The sequence below is a fragment of the Amphiprion ocellaris genome, chromosome 18 (genome assembly GCF_022539595.1).
Source record: "Amphiprion ocellaris isolate individual 3 ecotype Okinawa chromosome 18, ASM2253959v1, whole genome shotgun sequence".
Taxonomy (NCBI): domain Eukaryota; kingdom Metazoa; phylum Chordata; class Actinopteri; family Pomacentridae; genus Amphiprion; species Amphiprion ocellaris.
In genome coordinates this window covers 19,589,149-19,614,227 of record NC_072783.1, presented here as the reverse complement: position 1 = coordinate 19,614,227, position 25,079 = coordinate 19,589,149, and the positions used below count along the sequence as shown (strand labels likewise).

The 25,079-nt window shown below is 42.1% G+C and overlaps 2 protein-coding genes and 2 long non-coding RNA genes across 4 annotated transcripts; all 4 read left to right on the top strand.

Moving 5' to 3' along the window:
* The first annotated feature begins 382 nt into the window (after positions 1-382).
* On the top strand, positions 383-7,886 carry mrpl38 (mitochondrial ribosomal protein L38). Its single transcript, XM_023273407.2, has 9 exons — positions 383-520; positions 3,272-3,460; positions 3,575-3,706; positions 3,796-3,998; positions 4,099-4,171; positions 4,315-4,360; positions 5,825-5,983; positions 7,362-7,498; positions 7,638-7,886. Exons 1-9 carry the CDS (start codon positions 436-438, stop codon positions 7,772-7,774), a joined length of 1,161 nt encoding a protein of 386 aa, XP_023129175.2. The 5' UTR covers positions 383-435; the 3' UTR covers positions 7,775-7,886.
* A 1,183-nt stretch (positions 7,887-9,069) lies between these two features.
* Positions 9,070-10,732, top strand: LOC129347460 (uncharacterized). The gene is made up of 3 exons (XR_008599572.1): positions 9,070-9,820; positions 10,050-10,135; positions 10,649-10,732. It is a non-coding gene; the product is annotated as an uncharacterized LOC129347460 (long non-coding RNA).
* Positions 10,733-11,259: 527 nt separating this feature from the next.
* Positions 11,260-16,532, top strand: LOC111570568 (protein FAM222B-like). Its single transcript, XM_055004350.1, has 6 exons — positions 11,260-11,363; positions 11,591-11,656; positions 11,728-11,814; positions 12,180-12,895; positions 13,541-13,797; positions 16,526-16,532. Exons 1-6 carry the CDS (start codon positions 11,309-11,311, stop codon positions 16,530-16,532), a joined length of 1,188 nt encoding a protein of 395 aa, XP_054860325.1. The 5' UTR covers positions 11,260-11,308.
* Positions 16,533-16,871: 339 nt separating this feature from the next.
* LOC129347474 (uncharacterized) lies at positions 16,872-19,043 on the top strand. The gene is made up of 2 exons (XR_008599601.1): positions 16,872-17,605; positions 18,536-19,043. It is a non-coding gene; the product is annotated as an uncharacterized LOC129347474 (long non-coding RNA).
* Positions 19,044-25,079: the final 6,036 nt, after the last annotated feature.

Genomic DNA, 25,079 nt, shown 5'->3' with positions numbered 1-25,079 from the left:
ATTTATATGTTTTAGTTGGTCAAACAGTGTTAAAGGACAAATTCAATGTAAGTAATCCCCTTTTCCACGTGCCAAAAAGTGACAGCAGGTCCTACATCGGACTCACTTATATCTCAAAGATTACAGCCAGTTGAATACATGCAAAAATATATATCAAGTCTTTGCTTCATATATAAAACCCATCACAATTATTTGATTACAAGAATCTGTTACCAATGACGTAAAAGTTGTGTATTTGCACGTTCACACTGTTTGACCAACATAAAAGCAGCCGTAGACGTGAATAAACTGGGAGATGTAGGTATAAGAATCAGGCTTTGGCTGACAATCATTTTGACTAGCGGAACACAAGCGCTTATAAAGTGCGCGTTTTGCTTTTCTCCTCTCGGCCACCGTATCTTCTGGGGAAAAAAAGGGGGAGGAGCTCATTCCAAGATGGCGCTGCGCACGGTATGCGCTGCTGCCTTGCGAAATGGGACAGATTTAGGGGTCAATAACACGAGGACATTTGTCACTACAGGTAATGTAACAAAATTGATACATTATAGCATGCTTTAAAAGATTCACCCTGGGTCTTGTAGTAGGTACGGTACCATGTTAGGCTGAATTAGTTAGAAGTAGAGCCCGGATACGTGCTGTCCTCTGTGGAGGCAAACATCACCGAACTCCATAGGCCAGTGTGACAGACTTGTTTGCACTTTTACATAACTAAGCCCTTATTCGTTCATTGCTATGCCAAATCATGATTTTAAGTGCATTTTTGTTTGACCAATAAGTGTCTTCTGACTGGAAATGACATGGACAACTGATAGAACGTGGGATCTTGTGTTGAGATGTTTATGATGAAGTTCAGCTATTTTATATGGTTTTGGGTTGTTTTACATGTTTACTCAAAATGCCCTGTCCTAGATCAAGGTTGTCAAACTTATTTTCAGGGGCCACACTCAGTCCAATTTGATCTCAAGTAGGCCAGACCAGTAGAATCATAACCTACTAACCAAGAAATAACAAGTTGTGCAAGAAAGTGCATTCTGAAAATGTTCACATTTAATGAACTGTCTTTTTACAAAACATTATGAACAACCTGAAATTTCTTTAAAAAAATAGGCGAAATTTTAACAATATTATGCCTCAGTTTATCATTTGTGTTTTACAACTTATAGAACGTGTGTCTGTAAAAGCACAAAACATTTAGTCACAGGTATCTGGAACTCAACAATGTAGTATTTTACACCTTGTCAAGATCTAGAAATCATTTTAAATTTACATTCATTTCCACATCTGTGTACTAATCCTGACCGCCTGAACTGACACACCACACAAACTAAAGTGGGAACTATTAAGGCAAAGATTAATTTGTCCGCCTGCATTGTAAATGTAGAAAATTTATACATTAAAAAGATGCATAAAAGTTGTGGCAGGGCATCAACAATAGGGTTTCACCAAACCAAACTCTGTCATACTGAAGCTGCTGACTGGCATTATATTGTTCAATATCTTTAAATATTTTCACAGTATGGATACATTTTCTCCTCTGTAATTTTTACCCTTTGCAAAGTCATCCCGTGGGCCAGATTGGACCCTCTGGCGGCCCGGGTTTGGCCCACGAGCCTTATGTTTGACACCCCTGTCCTACATTATTCATACCCATTGGAATCGTTGCATTTTGGAGAGACAATGCAAGCTTCAGTATCATTCTGGAACACAGCACATTGAAAAAAGCTGCTGCAGTAGATCTCTAATCAAATATTCTAGAGAGCTTGTTAATAAGGTCTAGAATTAAGACAGAGCTGCTGCTCGCAAGATTTGAAAGGCACTGAAGTCATATCCAAGGGTTTTAAAGTGCTAGTGCAAACAATCAAAAAGTACAAGGAGTTTTACACTGCAAGAAAATCTTATAAAGTGACCCCTGTGCTGGTAGGAATGGTACAGGCCATGGTAGAGGAATCCAGCAGACATTAAACAAGGCTGGTCACTTTAAATGCTGACCAAGGAGGACTCATCTTCTCCAGCTCAGACACACAAAAGCTCATCTGATGTAGAAGAAAGCTTTTGGTAATCAATTGTGTGATTGGATGAGACAAAAATAGAGTTGTTTGGACAGAAGTACGCTACCAGTCAAAAGTTTAGACACGCCTTCTCATTCAATGGTTTTTAATTATTTTCTACATTGTAGATTAATACTGAAGACATTAAAACTACATTAAAATACATATGGAATTATGTAGGGAAGAAAAAAGTGTTGAACAAACCACAATATGTTTTATATTTTAGATTCTTTAAAGTACCCCCCTTTTGCTTTGATGACACCTTTGTACACTCTTGGCATTCTCTCAGTTAGCTTCATGAGGTAGTCACCTGAAATGAGAGTCAGTTTGTGGAAATACTTGCCTTCTTAATGTGTTTGAGACCATCAGTTGTGTTATGCAGAGGTAGGGTTAGTACACAGTGGGTAGCCCTATTTGACTGCTGTTGTAATCCATAGTATGGCAAGAACCAATCAGCTAAGTAAAGAGAAAAGACAGTTCATCAATACTTTATCATTACTTCAGCTCATATATTAGGAATGTAGAGGGGAACATCAGGCAGTCTGCAGATACAACTCATGTTTTGGCGGCACTGGATCTGAAATATACAGACAAAGTGGTTAAGAAATGGTTAACAGGAAACAATATGGATGTGTTGAAGCAGCCCAGCCAGAATTCAGACCTGAATCCATTGAAAATCTGTGGAGGGAACTGAAGACCAGAGAGATTGCAAGGAAGCCTTCCACTTCAAACAGATGGAGAATCCTATGGGTCAAAAAAGTTCAGGATAAGACAAAATTTGGGTATAATGGGTATGAATAGTTTGGGGCTAAGCTGACATTGACAGAGTGCACGTCTAGCTCCGTCTGCCACATTTATTCTGTATTCTGACAGGAGTTTTGCAGAGGATGTCTTTTAGTGAGCCCATTTTTGCCGACACTGAGAGGGTTAATGATGGCAATATATGTCAAGTTTGAACCAACAGAAAATAGTGAATAATGACTAAATCCAACCAAAAGGTGAAGATACAAACATAAATGTCTAGTTGAAATTGAAAATGTATATAAACAGGTCAAATTATGAAATTCTAACGGTCAATGTAACAGAAATTACTCAGTGAATGTGTGTTAAATAAATGGATCACATAGCCTGAATTCAGCTGCTATCTCTAAGATTATGTGTCATTGTTGGATAAAACAGACATGATAAACTTAATTTTTTGCTTTTGTTTTCCCCACAACAAGCATTCCTCTGCAAAAAGGTTCCTCCGTTGGGTCCAATGCCAAATGAGGACATTGACACCAAGAACCTGGAGTCATTGAAGAAGTATGGCAGCTACACTCGTTACTTCAAACAAGCTGAGGAGGCCAAGAACAAACCTGTGTGGTGGAAGACTTACAAGGGCTACATGGACATAGCTGATCCAGAGCATGGTGAGAAATTTAAATGGGGTTTGCAGGGTTGTGGCAACGAGGATTATATTATATTTTATGGCAGGTAAAATTTCTGCAAGCTCACGGCTTCAAGGAGCTTTGCTGTGTTTGTAGGTGCTGAGAAAGTGGACATTGGACTGCCATATGTCCGATCCCGTAAGATCAAAGAAGTGAGGGAGAGGAGGCAGATGTTAAAGGACAACAAGAAAAACGCTGAGCTGGAGAGGGCTTTTCGTCTGCGCACTTGTAAGCTCATTGAATGTAAAGCATACTCCAGTTTCTAAAAGATGACTCAGTTTCTGTGGTCGTGACGTTTCTCTTTTTATCCCCACCAGTTAAGATCTCTCTGGATCGAGTGCAGGAAGCCTGGGAGAACGACGACCGTCCCCGTCATGTCAAGAGGCTAGCTGAGCACTATGGGGTATTCAGAGATCTCTTCCCCATGGCTTATTTTCTACCTCAAGTCACACTCCGCATCTGCTACAGCCAGGAGAACAGTAGTCAAGTGTATTATGGGAATCAGCTGACACCGACCGAAGTACGTTGAAGGAATAGAAGAAGTGCTTTCTTGCCCTCACCCCACCTTCAAAAATCTTCTTTGACTGAATTCTTTGTTTTCTGCTTGCTTCTATCTCTAGGTAGCGTCTGCCCCTCACATCAGCTTCAGTGCAGAGGAGGGCTCCCTGTGGACTCTCCTGCTCACCTGTCCAGGTCAGCATCAGCCTTCACAGAGCGCCGTGTCACTAGACTATGATAATGTCTTGACTGCCTCTCAGGATTGAATCAACACGAGTAACTAATGGATTCTCTGCATTTACACATCTTTTAAATAAATGCTGTGTCATCTTTTTCAGATGAGCATCTTCTGGATAATGAGGCAGAATACGTCCACTGGCTAGTGTGAGTACTTTTAGCCTGGTTCAGTCAGCATAAAAACTATGCGTGTCGAGTTCACAGAGAGGTTAAAAGGTGCAATTAAATAATTCAGTTGACCCGAAATACTCACATGACAAACATAAACAAGAAAAGCACTCAGAGAGCGCAGTACTCCACCAAGGCTGCTCAGTCGTATGATTTCTGATGGATGAAAGCTTTAAAAAATTTGTGGTCCACAGCGGTTGATTTTTAGTAGTAATCACAATCAGGTGATTGTCAGCAGGCAGCTGATGTAGTGTTCACTTGTTGTCATAGTTACAGTGACTGCATCACACTATCTTGCAATGATATAGAAATCTTTAACAAATCCGTGGATCCAGACTATAACCCGCATCACTGCCAAAATGTAATCAGTTGACCTTTGTGTCATTTCTGACCTTTCCTGAAAATTTCATTCTAATCCGTCAGTCCGTTTTTGAGTAATGTTGCTGACAGACAGACAAACCAACGCCGACTGTCACAAAACTCCGCCATGTTCCTTGGCGGAGTATAGTTGCCATCAATTTATTGTGGTAATTTCTCCAAGTAAAAGGATTTTCAGTAACAATTAAAGTCCCCTTCCACTGAAAATGTGCTTATTGTTTCTTGATCTAGCTGTTTGAGTCTTATAGTGCAGTACGACGTATTTGCAATCTGAGTTTTGCACATTTGAACAAGCAGGAGTTGTGACATCGCAAGTCGTGGTTCAAAATGCAACTGAAGCAAGTTTCCAGTGAGCATAAACTTAGTTTTCAGTGAAAGGGGAGACACCTTGTGGCCAGCAGTCAAACTATTTACTACTGTGAACTACTGTTGTTTATAAAATGCAAACATTACAAAAAATGTCTGTTAGAATCTTCCCAGCAAAAAATGTGCTGCCACTGTCACGTATGACAAAGATAATTTTAAAATATCAGACAAATAAAGATTTAATGTATTTGGATGTTGTACAACATGTCTGAAGGGGATCACTTTGTAATTCCAAGTATATTTTTTGACACTAATATGTTCTTAAGCACTTAAATTAAAGGACATAATCTCATCACAGACTGCAGTGAAGCTGCACTAGAATCCAAAGTCACTATAAGTAACACAGTCAGTCACATTTTCATTTGTCTCACGTTTCTTAAGAATGACTTATCAAATAAATAACTTATTGAAGGTTAAAGTTTAAGATGGACGCCATTTACCAGACAATGGATGACCTTAAGACCTTTCCTTTCCTACAACGGATGGAAATTAGCACTTGTGCTGATTTACTTATTTACTACAACCTTGTGTAAACTTATGAGATTGTACGTTCATTAATATGCTCTGTCCCATCCAAATAGAGAAATGAAATGAAGCTCAGTACAGTGAACACCATAAGACCAAACATGCAATCATGAGGGACAATCCAGTGGATTTGGTGATACTCACTCCAGCTGTGACTGTCCTGTGTCTCTGTAGAGGAAACATCCCAGGTGGAGCAGTGCAGGCTGGAGAGGAGCTCTGCCACTACCTGCCTCCCTTCCCTGCCAGAGGAACAGGCTTCCACCGCTACATTTATGTCCTCTTCAAGCAGGATGGACCCATCAATTTTCAGGATGATGCCAGGCCATCACCGTGGTGAGCAACACATTCATACAACATCTAGTCAGGCAGACATAGAGGAAGAACTCTGGATGGATTAAGTCGCAGTTTTAACACCCAATCCGTCCTAACTTCTCACTAGCTACTTACAATGTATAAATTAACCACATAAACAGGAAGTAACTGAAGCATTACAAAATAGTATAACTTCTATGAATTACAGTCTTCAAGGCGTAAAACATAAATCTTTAAAAATGTGGCTGCTACATTTATTTATGTCTGCACACATGGACTAACATGTTGAAAAGTGTGTTTCAGAGTTGTAATTACAAATTCAGTTTATAATTTGTGGGAAATATCCGACTGAGCTAACTATTTTTTGATTTGGTCAGATGCTATTAGTATAATATTTAATCATTTGAAACTGGTTGTAAAAAAATCATTATTAGTAGCATCAGAATACGTATAATTTCACAAATGTTAACTGTATTCCGTATTACGTCTTGTACTGTCAATGTTTTGCATATTAGCACACTAAAATTAGCTTTGAAAGTTAGCTCAGCTAGCAGCTACACCTGATTGCTGGTGAGTGTAAATATGTAGTACAAGTTATCTCTCACTAGTGCATCCTGATTCTTGACTTAAGTAACAGTATGCTGCATTTAAAATGCAATTAATATTACTTCTAAGAATAAAAGTAGTTGTTTGGCAGAACACTATGCCTGTGACAACATATTAAATTATTAACAATGATGCATATGTAAGGGTTTTTTTGCTGCTGTAGCTGGTTGAGGTAGAGCTAGTTTTAACTTCTAGCAGTGTTGGAAGTGTAACACTACTACTTTCAGTGGTAAAAATATTAATGCACAACTACAGACTATAACAGATAAATCTATCCTATTCTCCCAGTACCCTTTTTTATGACCCAACGTCACCCAACCCTTAAGTGATGCAGTAAATCAGTCAATTCTGGTAATATGAGCCTGCTATCCTGGAAATACACAGTATTTTTCTGTCAGACAACAAAAATATACCTCTAGTCTATGTGAAAGTGTTACAGTTTTGTCCACATCAAAAAAAAATGCACTTCTAAGTCTTTAGAAACCCCCAAATAAGCAACACACTTCAACAAAGCTAATCCTAAACTGGTGCTCCTGGTGTTATTTGTGTTCTTTTGTACTGGTTAGCTTAGCTTGGCATTTAGATAAAAAGCAGGGGTTCTGACCACAAGAGAATCAACAAATTAATAAAGCCGTTAATTGGTGGACTCGAGAGTCTTTATGGAAAAGCTGATCATCTTCTGACACAAACTATACATGTACTGGACACACGAGAGCCACAGCGTTGGCTCATGTGTTGGTTTATGTTGCTAGAGGTACAGATACGCTGAGCTTGTGTTGTCTTTCCGCCACAGTCATTCCCTGGTGGATCGCACGTTTAAAACCGTGGATTTCTACAGAAAACACCAGGACAGCATGACGCCGGCTGGCTTGGCCTTCTTCCAGAGCCAGTGGGATGAATCAGTCACCAACACCTTTCACAACATGCTCAGTGAGTCACACTAGTCCTCAGGCAGTGCAAGTTTGGGTTTGTGATGTGCCATAAATATGAATTTATGTTAGGACTATATTTTTTTGACAGTAGCTGCTGTCTGTTGACACTAAAGTCTGTCTGCGTTTTCTCCCTGCAGACATGAGAGAGCCGGTGTTCGAGTTCATCAGGCCTCCGGTGTACCACCCTCCACAGGTCAAATACCCCCATCGACAGCCCTTACGCTACCTGGACAGGTACAGAGACGGGAAGGAACACACCTATGGAATATACTGATTGTAACACACATGCACAGCAGAGGACGTCAAAACACATATTCATGAATATGTGAAATGATGTTCAGCATATTTATGTTTTAATAGTAACAATAAAGCATTTTTCAACTGTGGTGAGTTTGTATTATGTTGACCAAGGACTTTATATTGGACTTACTAACAACGTTTCTTTTATTAGTCTGACATTACAAGGGCTTTATTAATAATCAGGCAGTAATTTTTCCAGTACATCTAATTGTCACTGTCAGGGAAAAGAAACCCTAAATAACGTATGTGTCATTTGAGAAACTTGATGGAAGGGGTTGTGATTTTTAGCAGAGTTTAAGAAAAGCATCATGTTATTTCAGGTATAGGGTTAATTTTTTTTTCATCTTCAGAACAATGCATTCCACAATTATAGTATGTTATGGTATTTATACACAGTGTATACTTAGAACTGGTTTTGAGATATGAAATTGAACTTTTGTTAGCCACTTTCTCACAATCACAGAGTACTGGATGTCCATATCAACATTTCGACCCATAATATTTGCAGAAGGCCCCAAAAAAATATTAAAGTTAGTTTAGTTTGTCTAGTTATGACAAGCAAACACATTAAACTTCTGAAAAGTTGGAAAGCAACCCTCTACAGGATAAAGCGGTGTATAGATAATGGATGGACAGATGTACTCCAACTCCTTTGAACAGAAAATCTCAAAAAATTATAACATAAGAAAGTTTGCTATTTTCTATCACAAGAGTGATACTTTAATGTATTGTAGACTCACTACACATAAAGTGAAATAATTTAAGACTTTTTTGTCAATACTTGGTTAGAGCTCGGGCTGCACAGAGGCTTGGTGGTTAGCATTGTTTCCTTGCAGCTAGAAGATCTCCGGTTTGTGTTGTGGCCTGTGATTTTTCTGCACGGAATTTGCTTGTTCTCCCTCTGCATGCGTGGGTTTTCTCCAGGTTCTCTGTCTTTTTCCCACAGTCCAAAAACATGCTGAGATTAACTGGTAACTCTAAATTGTCCGTAGATATGAAATAAGCGCAATTGTTTGTCTTTATGTGTAGCCCTGTGATAGACTGGTGATCTGTCCAGAATGTCCCCTGCCTTCACCCTAAGTCAGCTGGGATAGACTCCAGTCCCCCGTGACCCTAATGAGGATTAAGCGGTGTATAGATGATGGACGGATGGATGGATGGATGGATGGATGGATGGATGGATGGATGGAAGGTTGGGGCTTCGTTACCATGATTTACTGTATCAATGCTGGTGGCATGGAGGAGGTCAGCCTTTGGCACTGCTGAGATCTGGTAGAAGCTCAGGTTGCATCAGTAACAGCCTTCAGCTCATCTGTATTTTTTAACATGGTGTTCTCCATCTTCCCCTTGACAATACCTCATATGGGGATCTATGGGGTTCAGGGCAGGTGAGCTGGCTGGCCAATCAAGCACAGTACTAAAGTAATGGTCGAAGTCATTTTCTGACAATTTTTTTGTGTAAATCATCTCATGATGCTTGCAAAATTGTCTGGTAAAATTGTCTACATCCTCAGTTGAACAGATCATGCGATTCTACCCCTGTAGTATAATGGCCTAAGTCAAGGTTCAGTGTGGTGTGGTTCAGTTTTTTGTGTTTTTTGAAAAATAACATGGGCCATGATTTTAAGAGGGTGCCAATATCATGGTCAGAAATCCATATAGTTTTATTTTTGGCACTGTGGTCAGGTGTTAAGTCCTGTGAAGAAAAGAAAACTGGCATCTCCATAAAGCTCGTCAGATGGAAGCATGAAGTCGTATAAAATCTCCTTGTTAGACTAGTTGACTTTGAATTTGATGAAACACAGTGGACCAACACCAGGAGATGACATGACACAAAAATCAGCACATAGTGAGGAAACTTCATACTGGACATCAAACACTTTGGATTCTTTTCCTCTCCACTCTTGTTCCAGACTCTAGGACCTTGATTTCTCAATCAAAGGCAAAATTTACTTTCATCTGAAAAGAGATAACTTTGGACCACCGAGATACAGTTCAGTTGTTCTTCTCCTCAACCAAGGTAAGATCTTCTGATGTTGTCTGGTGTCTTGATATGAAGAATGTGACTGTTTTAGCTCTTTTTCTGAAGACGTTTGTAGTTGGTGGCTCTTGATGCACTGACACCGGTCTTAGTCCACTGTTGTGAAGATCTCCCAATTTCCTGAGTCGACTTTTCTTGACAATCCTCTTAATCCTGCTATCATCCCTGTTGCTTGTGCACCTTTTAATACTTCACTTTTCCCTTCCAGTTGGCTTTCCATAAATTTGCTTTGATACAGCACTCTATTAAAAGCCAGTGGAGGATGTTGATTATCATCTTACGGACAGCTTTCAGGTCAGCAGTCTTCCCCATGGTTGTGTTTGTATGTACTAGATTAAACTGAGAGACAAACTGTATTTGTATAGTTGTATTTTTTTTCCCACAATGTTCTAATTTTTTTTGAGATGCACTAGTAGATTGTGCTTTGGCCCCTTCTGAAAGCCTGCTATGCAGTTTTGAAACCAGCTGATGTCACTGCTGCATTACAATCCCTGAAGCTTACAGAACTGATAAGTTCAAACAAGTTTCATCTGCAGCAGCTACAACAGTAACATGCTGCTGACACACTGATGCGTCACTATTAATAATCTAATGATGGCAGACATGATAATGTATCCGTCAGAGGGACCAAACCAGTATTTCAGCCATAAAACCTTAAATATATTTGCTGACAATACGTATGTGATTTTACCAAAGTAGGATTTTTCCCACAGGACTTTAACTTGTATAGGAGTATTGTTTTTTTTTTATTGTTGCCGTATTAGTACCTCTGTCTAATTAAGATCCTGAATACTTCTTCCACCACAGGAATCAGAATGAACTGACAGAACCAGACCTTTAGTTCTGTGCAAAGACAAATCCTGACCTGCCCAAAGGTAAAACTGAAAACCAACTGCACACTACTGTAACAATTTCCACCAAAACACGTCCTGATTCTGCTCTTCCAAATGTTTAAATCCATTAGAGGGTATTTACAGATTTGGGACATTTTTTCCTCGGAAACGTGTTGTATGTAGACATGTGACATTTCACCCAGTCTATTATTCCTCAGCTTCTTTAGGACAGGCCCTGTTACTTATTCTCAGTTTAGTTTCATCTGAATTAAAGCTTTTTTCTTCAGTTCTCTGAGGATGAGGGATCAAGCTGAATCTTTCTTCCAATTTTCCAAATGTATGGTTCTTTCTCTGTGCTAATTTCAGGGTTTGGGTATAATGTAAGAATGCATCTAATATCATACTTAGTCCTAAACATACATCCAAATCAAGCTATATAAAATAAATCTGTACAAGTTTGAGAACCTGATTGCATTCATTACATGCTTGTCACAGGAAGGGCTGAATCTTAATTAGCACTGAATCCTCTGCAGATGGATCCAATTAGAGCTGATCAGCAGCAGCCGTGCACCTGAACTGACAGGCCTACATAAACCTAACTTGTTAATCAAACTCTCATCTGGTGACTGCGACAATGGGAGCTGTTTGGGCCTTTTCCAGTTTTGTGCTGGCTCTTGTGCTAGCCAAAGGTTTGTGTTTCATTTATACAGAATAGAAGTTTAGGATGAATACAATGGAAGCAGACTACAACACATGTAAAAGTACAGTTGTATATTTTCAAAGTCTTGAGGCTGCAATGGGTTTTGGTGTAACATTGTAAAGTTTCTGAAATGTAATTTAGCGATAGCAAGTCAATGAAATGTTGAACTATCAAGCATGACAAACAATTGATTAATGGAAAACACCCTCTTTATAGGCACTTGTTTACCAATTGGTGAAGCAAGCCAAAGACATGATGACGAACTGCAGAGGAGACAAAATGGTAAGGACATTTGTGGCACAACCTTTTGGGTGCTACGTTCAGACATTAACTTGATGTCTTCTCTATTACAGACCTGTCTGCCAATGATATTTCTATGCAGAAGGCCCTTCAATTTCTCCAGTCAATGGAGCCCATGTTGGATCAGAAAGCTAAAGAAGGTAAGTGGCTTCTGTGAAACCATATTGTCAAGATTCAAGTTTGTTTTTACCATCATACTAGTCTCAAACAGGGTTACAAAATGTTTAATCAAAGCTACCCTGATCAGAGAGTGTGTGGCTTACTGCTGCTGTTTTGTCTGAAGTAGTATATTTCAACTACATATTATGATCTTCTAAATGTATTTTGAGCTCCATATTATGTTGGAAAAAATAAATTTCACTTGTTTTTAGTCAGTCCTTTTGGTTAGTTGCCTCAGGGCCTAAAAGAAGGCATTGGGTTGAGTTTTTGCTCATAATCTAGACAGTGGCTGTGTCTTAATGTCTTATTGGTTCTCAATTGTAAATCAAAGAAATGTTTTTTTCAGTTCAACTGGACACCAATGAAGTGGAAGCTGAAGCATTGGTAAGCCATGTGAAGATTGTACAACAGAACCTTCCCCATGCACAGAACCAGACGGCAAGCGACCATGTTACAGCCTGCAACAAAGTTCCCCACCCACAGAACGCATCGGCCATGGAGGACCTGTCCCACCCACAGAACGCGTCGGCCATGCAGGACCTGTCCCACCCACAGAACGTGTCGGCCATGCAGGACCTGTCCCACCCACAGAACGCGTCGGCCATGGAGGACCTGTCCCACCCACAGAACGCGTCGGCCATGCAGGACCTGTCCCACCCACAGAACGCGTCGGCCATGGAGGACCTGTCCCACCCACAGAACGCGTCGGCCATGCAGGACCTGTCCCACCCACAGAACGCGTCTGCCATGCAGGACCTGTCCCACCCACAGAACGCGTCTGCCATGCAGGACCTGTCCCACCCACAGAACGCGTCTGCCATGCAGGACCTGTCCCACCCACAGAACGCGTCGGCCATGGAGGACCTGTCCCACCCACAGAACGCGTCGGCCATGGAGGACCTGTCCCACCCACAGAACGCGTCTGCCATGCAGGACCTGTCCCACCCACAGAACGCGTCTGCCATGCAGGACCTGTCCCACCCACAGAACGCGTCTGCCATGCAGGACCTGTCCCACCCACAGAACGCGTCTGCCATGCAGGACCTGTCCCACCCACAGAACGCGTCGGCCATGGAGGACCTGTCCCACCCACAGAACGCGTCGGCCATGGAGGACCTGTCCCACCCACAGAACGCGTCGGCCATGCAGGACCTGTCCCACCCACAGAACGCGTCGGCCATGGAGGACCTGTCCCACCCACAGAACGCGTCGGCCATGGAGGACCTGTCCCACCCACAGAACGCGTCGGCCATGGAGGACCTGTCCCACCCACAGAACGCGTCGGCCATGGAGGACCTGTCCCACCCACAGAACGCGTCGGCCATGGAGGACCTGTCCCACCCACAGAACGCGTCGGCCATGGAGGACCTGTCCCACCCACAGAACGCGTCGGCCATGGAGGACCTGTCCCACCCACAGAACGCGTCGGCCATGGAGGACCTGTCCCACCCACAGAACGCGTCGGCCATGGAGGACCTGTCCCACCCACAGAACGCGTCGGCCATGGAGGACCTGTCCCACCCACAGAACGCGTCGGCCATGGAGGACCTGTCCCACCCACAGAACGCGTCGGCCATGCAGGACCTGTCCCACCCACAGAACGCGTCGGCCATGGAGGACCTGTCCCACCCACAGAACGCGTCTGCCATGGAGGACCTGTCCCACCCACAGAACGCGTCTGCCATGGAGGACCTGTCCCACCCACAGAACGCGTCTGCCATGCAGGACCTGTCCCACCCACAGAACGCGTCTGCCATGCAGGACCTGTCCCACCCACAGAACGCGTCTGCCATGCAGGACCTGTCCCACCCACAGAACGCGTCTGCCATGCAGGACCTGTCCCACCCACAGAACGCGTCTGCCATGCAGGACCTGTCCCACCCACAGAACGCGTCTGCCATGCAGGACCTGTCCCACCCACAGAACGCGTCTGCCATGCAGGACCTGTCCCACCCACAGAACGCGTCTGCCATGGAGGACCTGTCCCACCCACAGAACGCGTCTGCCATGGAGGACCTGTCCCACCCACAGAACGCGTCGGCCATGCAGGACCTGTCCCACCCACAGAACGCGTCGGCCATGCAGGACCTGTCCCACCCACAGAACGCGTCGGCCATGCAGGACCTGTCCCACCCACAGAACGCGTCTGCCATGCAGGACCTGTCCCACCCACAGAACGCGTCTGCCATGGAGGACCTGTCCCACCCACAGAACGCGTCTGCCATGGAGGACCTGTCCCACCCACAGAACGCGTCTGCCATGCAGGACCTGTCCCACCCACAGAACGCGTCTGCCATGCAGGACCTGTCCCACCCACAGAACGCGTCTGCCATGGAGGACCTGTCCCACCCACAGAACGCGTCTGCCATGCAGGACCTGTCCCACCCACAGAACGCGTCTGCCATGGAGGACCTGTCCCACCCACAGAACGCGTCTGCCATGGAGGACCTGTCCCACCCACAGAACGCGTCTGCCATGGAGGACCTGTCCCACCCACAGAACGCGTCTGCCATGGAGGACCTGTCCCACCCACAGAACGCGTCTGCCATGGAGGACCTGTCCCACCCACAGAACGCGTCTGCCATGGAGGACCTGTCCCACCCACAGAACGCGTCTGCCATGCAGGACCTGTCCCACCCACAGAACGCGTCTGCCATGGAGGACCTGTCCCACCCACAGAACGCGTCTGCCATGGAGGACCTGTCCCACCCACAGAACGCGTCTGCCATGCAGGACCTGTCCCACCCACAGAACGCGTCTGCCATGGAGGACCTGTCCCACCCACAGAACGCGTCGGCCATGGAGGACCTGTCCCACCCACAGAACGCGTCGGCCATGCAGGACCTGTCCCACCCACAGAACGCGTCGGCCATGCAGGACCTGTCCCACCCACAGAACGCGTCGGCCATGGAGGACCTGTCCCACCCACAGAACGCGTCTGCCATGGAGGGACCTGTCCCACCCACAGAACGCGTCTGCCATGGAGGACCTGTCCCACCCACAGAACGCGTCTGCCATGCAGGACCTGTCCCACCCACAGAACGCGTCTGCCATGGAGGACCTGTCCCACCCACAGAACGCGTCTGCCATGGAGGACCTGTCCCACCCACAGAACGCGTCTGCCATGCAGGACCTGTCCCACCCACAGAACGCGTCTGCCATGGAGGACCTGTCCCACCCACAGAACGCGTCTGCCATGGAGGACCTGTCCCACCCACAGAACGCGTCTGCCATGCAGGACCTGTCCCACCCACAGAACGCGTCTGCCATGGAGGACCTGTCCCACCCACAGAACGCGTCGGCCATGGAGGACCTGTCCCACCCACAGAACGCGTCGGCCATGCAGGACCTGTCCCACCCACAGAACGCGTCGGCCATGCAGGACCTGTCCCACCCACAGAACGCGTCGGCCATGGAGGACCTGTCCCACCCACAGAACGCGTCTGCCATGGAGGACCTGTCCCACCCACAGAACGCGTCTGCCATGGAGGACCTGTCCCACCCACAGAACGCGTCTGCCATGGAGGACCTGTCCCACCCACAGAACGCGTCTGCCATGGAGGACCTGTCCCACCCACAGAACGCGTCTGCCATGGAGGACCTGTCCCACCCACAGAACGCGTCTGCCATGGAGGACCTGTCCCACCCACAGAACGCGTCTGCCATGCAGGACCTGTCCCACCCACAGAACGCGTCTGCCATGCAGGACCTGTCCCACCCACAGAACGCGTCGGCCATGGAGGACCTGTCCCACCCACAGAACGCGTCGGCCATGGAGGACCTGTCCCACCCACAGAACGCGTCGGCCATGGAGGACCTGTCCCACCCACAGAACGCGTCGGCCATGCAGGACCTGTCCCACCCACAGAACGCGTCGGCCATGCAGGACCTGTCCCACCCACAGAACGCGTCGGCCATGCAGGACCTGTCCCACCCACAGAACGCGTCGGCCATGCAGGACCTGTCCCACCCACAGAACGCGTCGGCCATGGAGGACCTGTCCCACCCACAGAACGCGTCGGCCATGGAGGACCTGTCCCACCCACAGAACGCGTCGGCCATGGAGGACCTGTCCCACCCACAGAACGCGTCTGCCATGGAGGACCTGACCCACCCACAGAACGCGTCGGCCATGGAGGACCTCTCCCACCAGTCCTTCATGAAATTAAAGGGGGGCCATCTCAAGACAGAACAGGATCTGCAAAGCAAGCAAGAAAGACATTTGGACTTGAAACGCCACATTAAGTCTGTGTCCAAGGCCACTCTGAGAGAAAAAGTAGGGCAGAGTTGAGGAACCATGTAAGAGTTAAACTTGCCTCATGTCTGTACCTGCTTTTATCTCTGGTTTGAATAAAACTCTTAAATTGTATTTGATTTGTGTTTTACTTACAACTGACATTTGCAACCAAGTTTTCTATCACAAATGGGGCTGATGTAAATTTACTGTTGGCATAAGTTGTACAACTGTTCCAAAACTTCATGGTAAATTAACAAAATTCTACTTGACATGGTATCACTGTTCCCTCTAACCTGCGCATGTGTGCATTTGCGCACTGCTGACACTGTCTCCATGCACAGAAAATCTGCTGCACACAAAAAAAAAAAAAATCCAACCTTAATTGTAAATAAATGCATAACAATTCATTCTGTGTTATTTTTCAATGTGAGTCAGTGAGTGACTGGCTGCTGCAGCCAATGATGCGTTTCACATACATATTTTCCATAGACTGTATATAATGGTATTTATGCAGCTAATCAATGTCAGGTGTCCTTATGTGCAGCCACTGTTGTTCTCAGGTATGAATGAGTAGATAGGACACGCCCCTTTGAGCTGCGTGCTGGCAAGGATAAGCTAGTGGGGGCAAAGTTTCAGTGCATTCCGCTGATGTAGACGGCGTGAAAACGCAAACAAGTATGCCGGCTCACTGTGCTGCATACAATTGCACACTACGTCGTACGATTGAGACAAGGAAACTTGGAATGACTTTTCATAGGTAAGAATAGTTTTTGGCTCTTTTTTCATTATGAAATCTTGAGAGCTTCCAGTCTGAGAGCTAACTAGTTAGCCACTAGCCAAACGGTAAGGCGAGCTAGCAGTTTGACAACCAAATACCAGATGATTAATAATAGCTGTAGTATAATTGTACAAGCAGTAGCAGTAATACTAAAAGTACAAGCAGCAGTAGTAGTATAAACAGCTGTTAGAGTCGTAGAAGTAGTATCAGCATTTGTAATAGTATTACAAGTTGTAGTAGCAGTGTCAGCAGCAGTAGTTAGTGTACTACCACTACTACTAGTAGTAGTCACATTGCTATTACTACCACCAATACTACCAATAGTAGTTATAAAGCCTAACTCATGTATATCCAGATTACCATCTATGTTCTTCCTCCAAACCCATTTTATGATTGGGATTACAGGCAGTTCTTTAGGACTGCTATCAAATAATTGAAATGTTACTAAACAAGGTTATACTTATCAAATTAAATAGCTCTGGTCTCCAGCATATTGGCGAATTTGGTTCTTTGTACTTAATTTATTAGCATGATTTCTTTTTAATATGTTGTGTACAGACTTAATTACTTCTCTGTCTACTTTTCTTACTCCATGTAGGTTTCCCAGAGACTATGGGTTGAGGAGGAATTGGAAGTTTGTCGGCTTAGACCTGGTGTCATTCCATCAGTGTTAAACTTCCCGGCTCATCTTGGAAGAGTACGTGCCAGAAAGACCACGACCAAGCAGCCTTGAGATCTTAGGCAGCGTCTCCCTGAGGTGGGTGTCGACGGTGTTCACGGTCAGGTCTGTGGTAATCCCGTCAAAAAACAAAACAGAAAAAAAATCTAGATTATAAATCAACATGTAACCAAAGCACTCTGTGTATAACGCCATAGTATAGGATGTAGTCCAGAAAATGTCAAAGTATAGTATGCTTTACTCAAGAATAACATAGTATGGCCTGTAGTTCATAGTACAGCATGTTGGCAAAAAAACCCAACTGATTATTATGTGGTTCAAAAAGCGCAAAATGATAGGATGTTGCCTAAAATTGTCATGTATGATATGTGGTTCAAAAAATGTCATAGTGCAGTATATTGTCAAAATAGTATGTAATTCAAGAAAACATCAGAGTATAATATGTCATCTAAAAAATGCCATAGAATAATATTTCATTGCACAAGTAAAAGTATAGTACGTTTTAAAACTGTTCAAATTCTTATAATATGTTGCTAAAAAACAAAAAAAAACTAAAACAAAAAAGGTCAGTAATATGTCAATTTAAAAAGCCTATAGTATAGAGTGTCGCCCAACAAACATCATAGTATAGCATGTCGCTCTAAAAACGTCACAGTATAGCCTTTAGTCCACAGCTGTCAGTAGGTGAGGAGCAACACAAAAACAGTCCAAACGCTGGTTTCCAGAGGGTTAGACGAGTATTTATTTGAAAGAGTAAGTTTAAACAACACAACATGTGAGGGAGTTAAAAACAAATGGATGTTAGTAAAATAAAAATAAATCAGCAGAACTAAAAGTGAACTTCATGTTGACATTGATGGGCATTCCAACCAGGAACAAAGTAAAAGATAATCAATATGAAAAAAAACTCTTCCTGTTCACCTCTTCAAGCCCAAAAACACACCGCAGTAGCATCCTAAACTAAAACTACCAATGGGTTCCCTGTTTTCCTTTCTGAACAATTCAAAGGTCCCTCTCTATCTCCCCACACATCCACCAACCACTGGAACACATCTCCAAAGTTCTGCAGGGCCAGCTCAGCTTTCCCTCAGAAGAAGTGCCGCCACCTGCCAGATGAAGGAGCCTTTTGAGAGGCAGCTGGCATCGTGATTGGACTGTACTTTGGTCTGTTCCAATCCAGCTTCAGCTCCAGAGACGGCAGGCGGGACGAGTCAACGGAGGCCGGATGGACGAAGGCATGCAGCTGAGTACAATCCAGAAAACAACAGAGGAGGAGTGCAGTGGCCCAGAGCCAGAACAAACACAGTAGCATCGTATGTCTCTTAGAAAACATCATAGTATAGCCTTTGGTATGAAAAAACGCCATCATATACATCGTATATTGTACATATAACAAGTCAAAGGAAAGAGACATACATTGTAGAATTGTAGTAATTCTGGGCTGACTGATTTATTGATTATCAGTATTTTATTTTTTACTGATTTACGGTAATAAATCAATTTAAAAATGGCGCTACTTTGGCTCTGAACCTTTATCTACCTGTGGTCGCTCTGTCTTCTGGAGTGATTTGATTGGTTATACGTCACAAATAAAACTCCTTTAACTTAACATCTGTAAACAAAACAAAAACGTATCAACAACGTTTTCTGTTAAAGTTTGTGTTCTTGTAAGTTTAAGTCCAAGATTTTAAATACTTTCATTTACTGCAAATGAATATCTACTCCAAATGTCTCACTAATAATCATTATCAGCCTTAAAAACCCACAAAACACCCCTCTATACACGACCACACATAGTACAGTCCGGTTCCCCCTTCTATAAATCTGCTTGGAATCTTCCACTTCCTGTTTGTCAAAGTGGCCTTCTACCTGGACAGGTTTTGTTGGAGCTAATGCAACAAACATTTTGGGTAACTACACTTTAATATGGATGGATAACACTGAATTAGAGTCTGTTTTAATGAGACAGAGTTAAGATGTGTAGCTCTGTCATTAACTACCAAATTATTTCTCAAAATTCACAGAGAAAAGTCTGAAATGTTTGCTAGGTTAGCGTCCCACATGTTCTTTGGCTCAGCTAAAGCTAACTCTCTCCAACCTCGGATCTCTTGAGTTGCTTGTTGCTAAAATATCTTGCTAGATTTGCATTTGAAGCTCAGAAAGTCTGAGATGTTTGTTAGAAAATAAGCTCATTCTCACGTCTTATCTGAACTGTCTTCTTTTGTTTTAACTTTCCCTAAACTTAGGAGTTAATGACAGAGCAGCACATCCAGACTGAGTCTCATTTATGTAGAGATTAAACTTCAGTGCCATTCATTGATGTTAAAGTGCTGTTTTTCAAATGTTTGTTGCACATGCTCACGACCAAACCAGTCGAGGTGGAAGACGATGTGAAGAGAAAGCTCCAGAGGATGAATATCACACATTTATATTGGAAATAAATGTCCTTTAATTTGACATTGTCATGCAAATGATGTTCAGATCTTTGAGTACTTTGCTGATGTTTGTTTCTAAGTGTTTTTTGACACTCGGCCCCAAAGATTAAAACCTTTTACGGCTCACAAGCTGCAACAATTCACACATTATCAACTATCTTTCTAACTAAACTAAGATAAAAAGTGAAAAACTGCCTGATTCCTGCATCATGAATGTAAATCTTTTTGGTTTTTATGACAGTAAACTGAATATATTTGGGTTTGACATTTTATAAACCAAAACAAGAAATGAATTACTGGAGAAAACGACAGATTAATGGACAAAGAAAATGTGTTTTCCAACATATATGGCTGAATTACTCCAACATTACAAGATACATACAATTTTAATTCAATTTTATTTATATAATGCCAATTACAGGTCAAATTGTCTCAAGACACTTTATTTTTACATTTTTTGTCATATTTAAAATATGACAATGTAAGAAATTTAAACCTCTTGACTAATCTATTATTTGGTTTTTAAGAGACTAATCGACAACTAAAATAACTTTCTCCACTAAAACTAATAAACATGAGGTCAAATAGAAGGAACAGTTTTAAATACTGCAGTCCCACGATGACAAGAATAAAGTTTGTCAACAAAAAGTAAATCTGCTGGTGGATTCCATTAAAGTCCTAATAAAGGATAATAAAGTGTGCTACTAAAGGTTTGTGGTGCTAAAAATGTCAAAGTAAAGATATCAAGTTGAACATCTGGATGGAGGTTGATGAAAGTTGACCTCCCTTAATTTCTCTGGAGCAACTCCATGGATTTTATGGATGGTGGTTAAAGACCTGCTCTTCTAGTCGTCTTCCTTCTCGTCGCTGTAAAAAAATCACTCCATCCTGGCCGACTTCAACATCTCTTCATGACAACTTGTTCTGCCTCCGACCTGGTGGAAACTCCAGAAACTCGGGAAAACCTGTCGAGACTCGAAGAACTCGTGGAGACTCGAAGAACTCGTCGGGCGGGGGAAGGTGTGGTGGGCGGTGGGGGAGTCTGGGTGGAGTCAGGGTGGAGAGTAGGCGGGGAGGTGGGTGGCGGCCTCCCCCCCCTCTACTCCCCCCACCTCTCCGCCTACTCTCCGCCCTGACTCCACCCAGACTCCGCCTTGGCTCCACCCATGTGGTCACTTGAGGAACTACGATGTCAAAGGGACGACGAAATCATTTCTTTTTATCTGATCTGTAGCTCAGTGAGTTAAGGATTTGCCTATGGAGCTGCAGGTCGCTGGTTCAAGACCAGACACTTCTTAAATTTTCTCAAAATCCTGACAAAGACAAACAAAGAAAAGTGCCAGTGGTGGGTCTTGAACCTGCGACCCTCCGCTCTGCAGGCTCTCCTCTTATCCTCCTGAGCTACTCGCTCAGATACTAAAACTTCTTTTTTTTGCGCATTTATCATCTATTTTTTGTCGTTTTTGAGTTTTTTTTTTTAACTCAAGTCTCGACTCGACCGTTTTTCTCAGGAGGTTGGACTTCAGCCTTTGAGCTGGAGGGTGGAACCCTCAGTTCCAAGACTTTCCAAAGCCTCCACACCTCCCGAGTCCTCAGGACCTGAGCTTTCACACAGTCTGAGGACTGAAATTTTCTAAGTTCCACAGTAGTTCTCTGTTAGTTTGAACCTTCAGACAGTCCAAGGACTGATATCTTCTAAGTTCCTGAGTAGTTCTCTGTTAGTTTGAACCTTCAGACAGTCTGAGGACTGAAATTTTAAAAGTTTCTCAGTACTTCTCTGTTAGGTTGAACTTTCTGGTTAACAGAAGCCTTAAACTTGTGACCATGAGTCTTGATTTCACATTTAGACCATCCATCTGAGTTCTTCTCAGACCTTCACCTGTGGGTTTTTTAGAAATCCTGAACAAACTTTGATTCTCTTCACTGAACAGTAAAGTTTGTGGAGATCAGAAGGTAACATTAGTTTGATCAATGCCTTCACTAGTAGACTTTATCTGGAAAGCAGTTTTCTGAAATGAGTTCTTAGTAAATCTGTCCACAAACAAATCAAGAACATAGAAAGAGGAAACGTTTGAAGAAACAACTTGATGTTTTCATTTCAGACTAGAAAACGCTTTAAGACGTTTATCTGTTTCAATTCAATTCAATATTTTGTCTGTTTAATATAGTTAAACATTAAATACAATTAAATTCTATTAAACAGACAAAATATTGAATTAGATAATTCAACAAGATACATGTAACTATGAAATTAAACAGAATTTTTCCAATACAAATATTCAAAATTACAGATAAAATATTTTCGATAATTAAACATTCAAAAAATACAATTAATCAAGAAGAACATTAAACATTTTAAAAAAATACAAAACATTTAGATTATTAAACCTTTAAAAAGTCAAAACATTTAATTAAAAAATTAAATGTTTAATTAGAAAATTACATCTTAAAGACAATAAAACTCCAAATAGGAATTAAACAGAAAATACAATGAAGCATTTAAAAAGAAAATTAAACATTAAAAGGTGGTAAAACATTTAAAAAGAAAAACCTTCAAGATTTAATCGAAAAATTAAATATTGGGAAAGAAAAAAAAATTCAGTTTTGGTTAATTTCATAATTACATGTATTGTATCTTGTTGAATTATCTAATTCAATATTTTGTCTGTTTAATAGAATTTAATTGCATTTAATGTTTAACTATATTAAACAGACAAAATATTGAATTAGATAATTCAACAAGATACAATACATGTAATTATGAAATTAAACAAAATTTTTCAAATACAAATATTCAAAATTACAGATAGTTTCAATAATTAAACATTCAAAAAATAATTTTTAATAATAAACCTTTTTAAAAGTTTTATTGTATTATTTTTTCCCTTTGATTTAATTGCTATTTGTTATGTAGTTTATTTCTTTAATCTTTTTCTGTCAAGATTTTAACCCCAACCTTAAAAATGAAATAAACCCTTAAATCACAATGAAAATACTTCTGTTGTCACAATCATGAGTTAGTCAATTATTCAGTTTATCAATTCAACTTTATTTGTTTAGCACCTTTTACACAGATGACAAAACTAAACAAGCAAAGAGAAAAAAACTATGCTAAAACTATGATTAAAACTCAAAAACATTTAAAAAAAAAAAGATTTAACATCATAATAAAATATGTTGTGTCCAGGGGATGGAGGGAGTTTATTGAAGTCTTCTTGGGCTCACATGGTAAATCATTTAAAATATAAACTTGATATTCAGTCTAAGGAAACTGCAGAGTGACAGAAGAACCAACAATATCTCCTGTTTTCTCCTTTAATGAGTCGACTCTTCTTGTGCTTTCAGACCAAAGAACTACAGACTCTTCACAACCTGCTCAAACTCTTGGTACAGGACCTCACCACACGGGTCAAGAAGGTTTCCATCTCATTTCTACTCTGAAGCTCACCTTCTCCTGCTCAAACTGCTGACAAATGTTTCTGCTGCTCTAAAGTCTGGTCTCCAGAACTTCCTAAAAACTCTCAAAGTCTCTTCTGCTGCAGGTTGCTTTGTAGAACTGTTCCAGAAAACCTCACTAAACCACATGGAGGGGCCTCAAGATAGTCGTCCAAATGAAACCATACAAAAACCAAACTAGCACAACCCAAACGCTAAAGTCTCCTGCAGCCTACCAGAGAACCTCTGAGAACAGAGAATCAGGACAGGAACTCTTACCTTCTGGACAACCAACACTGGTTCACAAACAAGAATACAGAATGTGTCTGACCAAAAACCTCTAAAGACTCACTACAGCCAAGATAAAGACACAACTCAGCTGCACCAAATCCACTAATCACTGCACACATTATCACCATGTTCTAACTGTGGCTAAAGAACCACATTTACCAAGACAACTATCCAGTACAAAGCCCTAAAACACACCAAGAAACACATTAAAGACGATTTAACTGCTGGAAGCTTCAAGCCAACGCCTAAAGAACAAACTAAAGCAACGGCGCCAAACCCAGTTCAGTGGTGAATAGAAGCAGAGGAAATGTTTGTCTGCAGCTAAATAAAGCAGGAAGACACTGAGCTGCTCAGGTGTTCCTGATAACACCAAGCAGCCACCTGGACAGCCAATAGGAACACAGCTTACTGGAAGTCCAGAGGGTTGGGTTAGTCAAGTAAATTTAGTTTAAAGTTGAGGCAGAAACTTAACAAAGAAAGTTGAAAACCACCTTCTGATACCTGAAATCTCTGAGTTTTCACACAAAGAACACCTGAACATGTCAAACTGGTTCCATAGTAGAACCATCATTGTAAAAATGTCATAGTATGGTGTGTTGCTCAAAAAACATTACGACCCGGCTGTCAGGGGACAAACATGTAAGAAACATGAGAACAGAGAGAACCCAACCAGTAGGTCACAGTTTATCATCCCCCAGTCATCTCCTGAAGTCCATATGGTGAGAGACATCAGTATCTGGTTGTTCATTTACCAGAGGATGCTTATAATCATGCTGATGTGGTCTGTACTCTACAGTATTTTAGTGACTCAATAAATGCCTAAGTTGTTTTTTTTAATGCTTTTTAGTTTTTAATAAACATTTAATAGCCTATATGTAATCAATAAATGGCCTTTGCCTATCTTAAGAAAAATTCACTCAGAACTCTGATATGTTAACAGTACTAAATAAATCAATAAATACATGCATACACACAAAAATAAGTTAATAATTAACTGTGTTAAGATAAGATTTAGATTTTAAAAAAAGTTGTTTATGTTTTTGCAGATTCCAGTATTGCTCACTGGTTGGTCATTACATTTTATTAGTTTGATTTCACTGTTTAAAATGATGCCACCTCTTTTCAGACAGAACCTGTGATAATAAAACAATACAAAATTTTTAGTTGTGTGTTAATAAAGCACTTAAAGCTTTAAGTATGGCTAAATGCTTTTTTCAAAATTAAATATATCACTCCTTAGGTGGTAGTGGCCCCAAGTTCAGTAAAGTTGGAAAGATATTCACAGATTCGGACTTCCAGCATCAATAACTCATTAGATATAGGTTGTCAAAACATAAACGGTGCCTCTTTCCCATTGTTGCAAGGCAGACAATGTGCTACAAGCCCAGTTT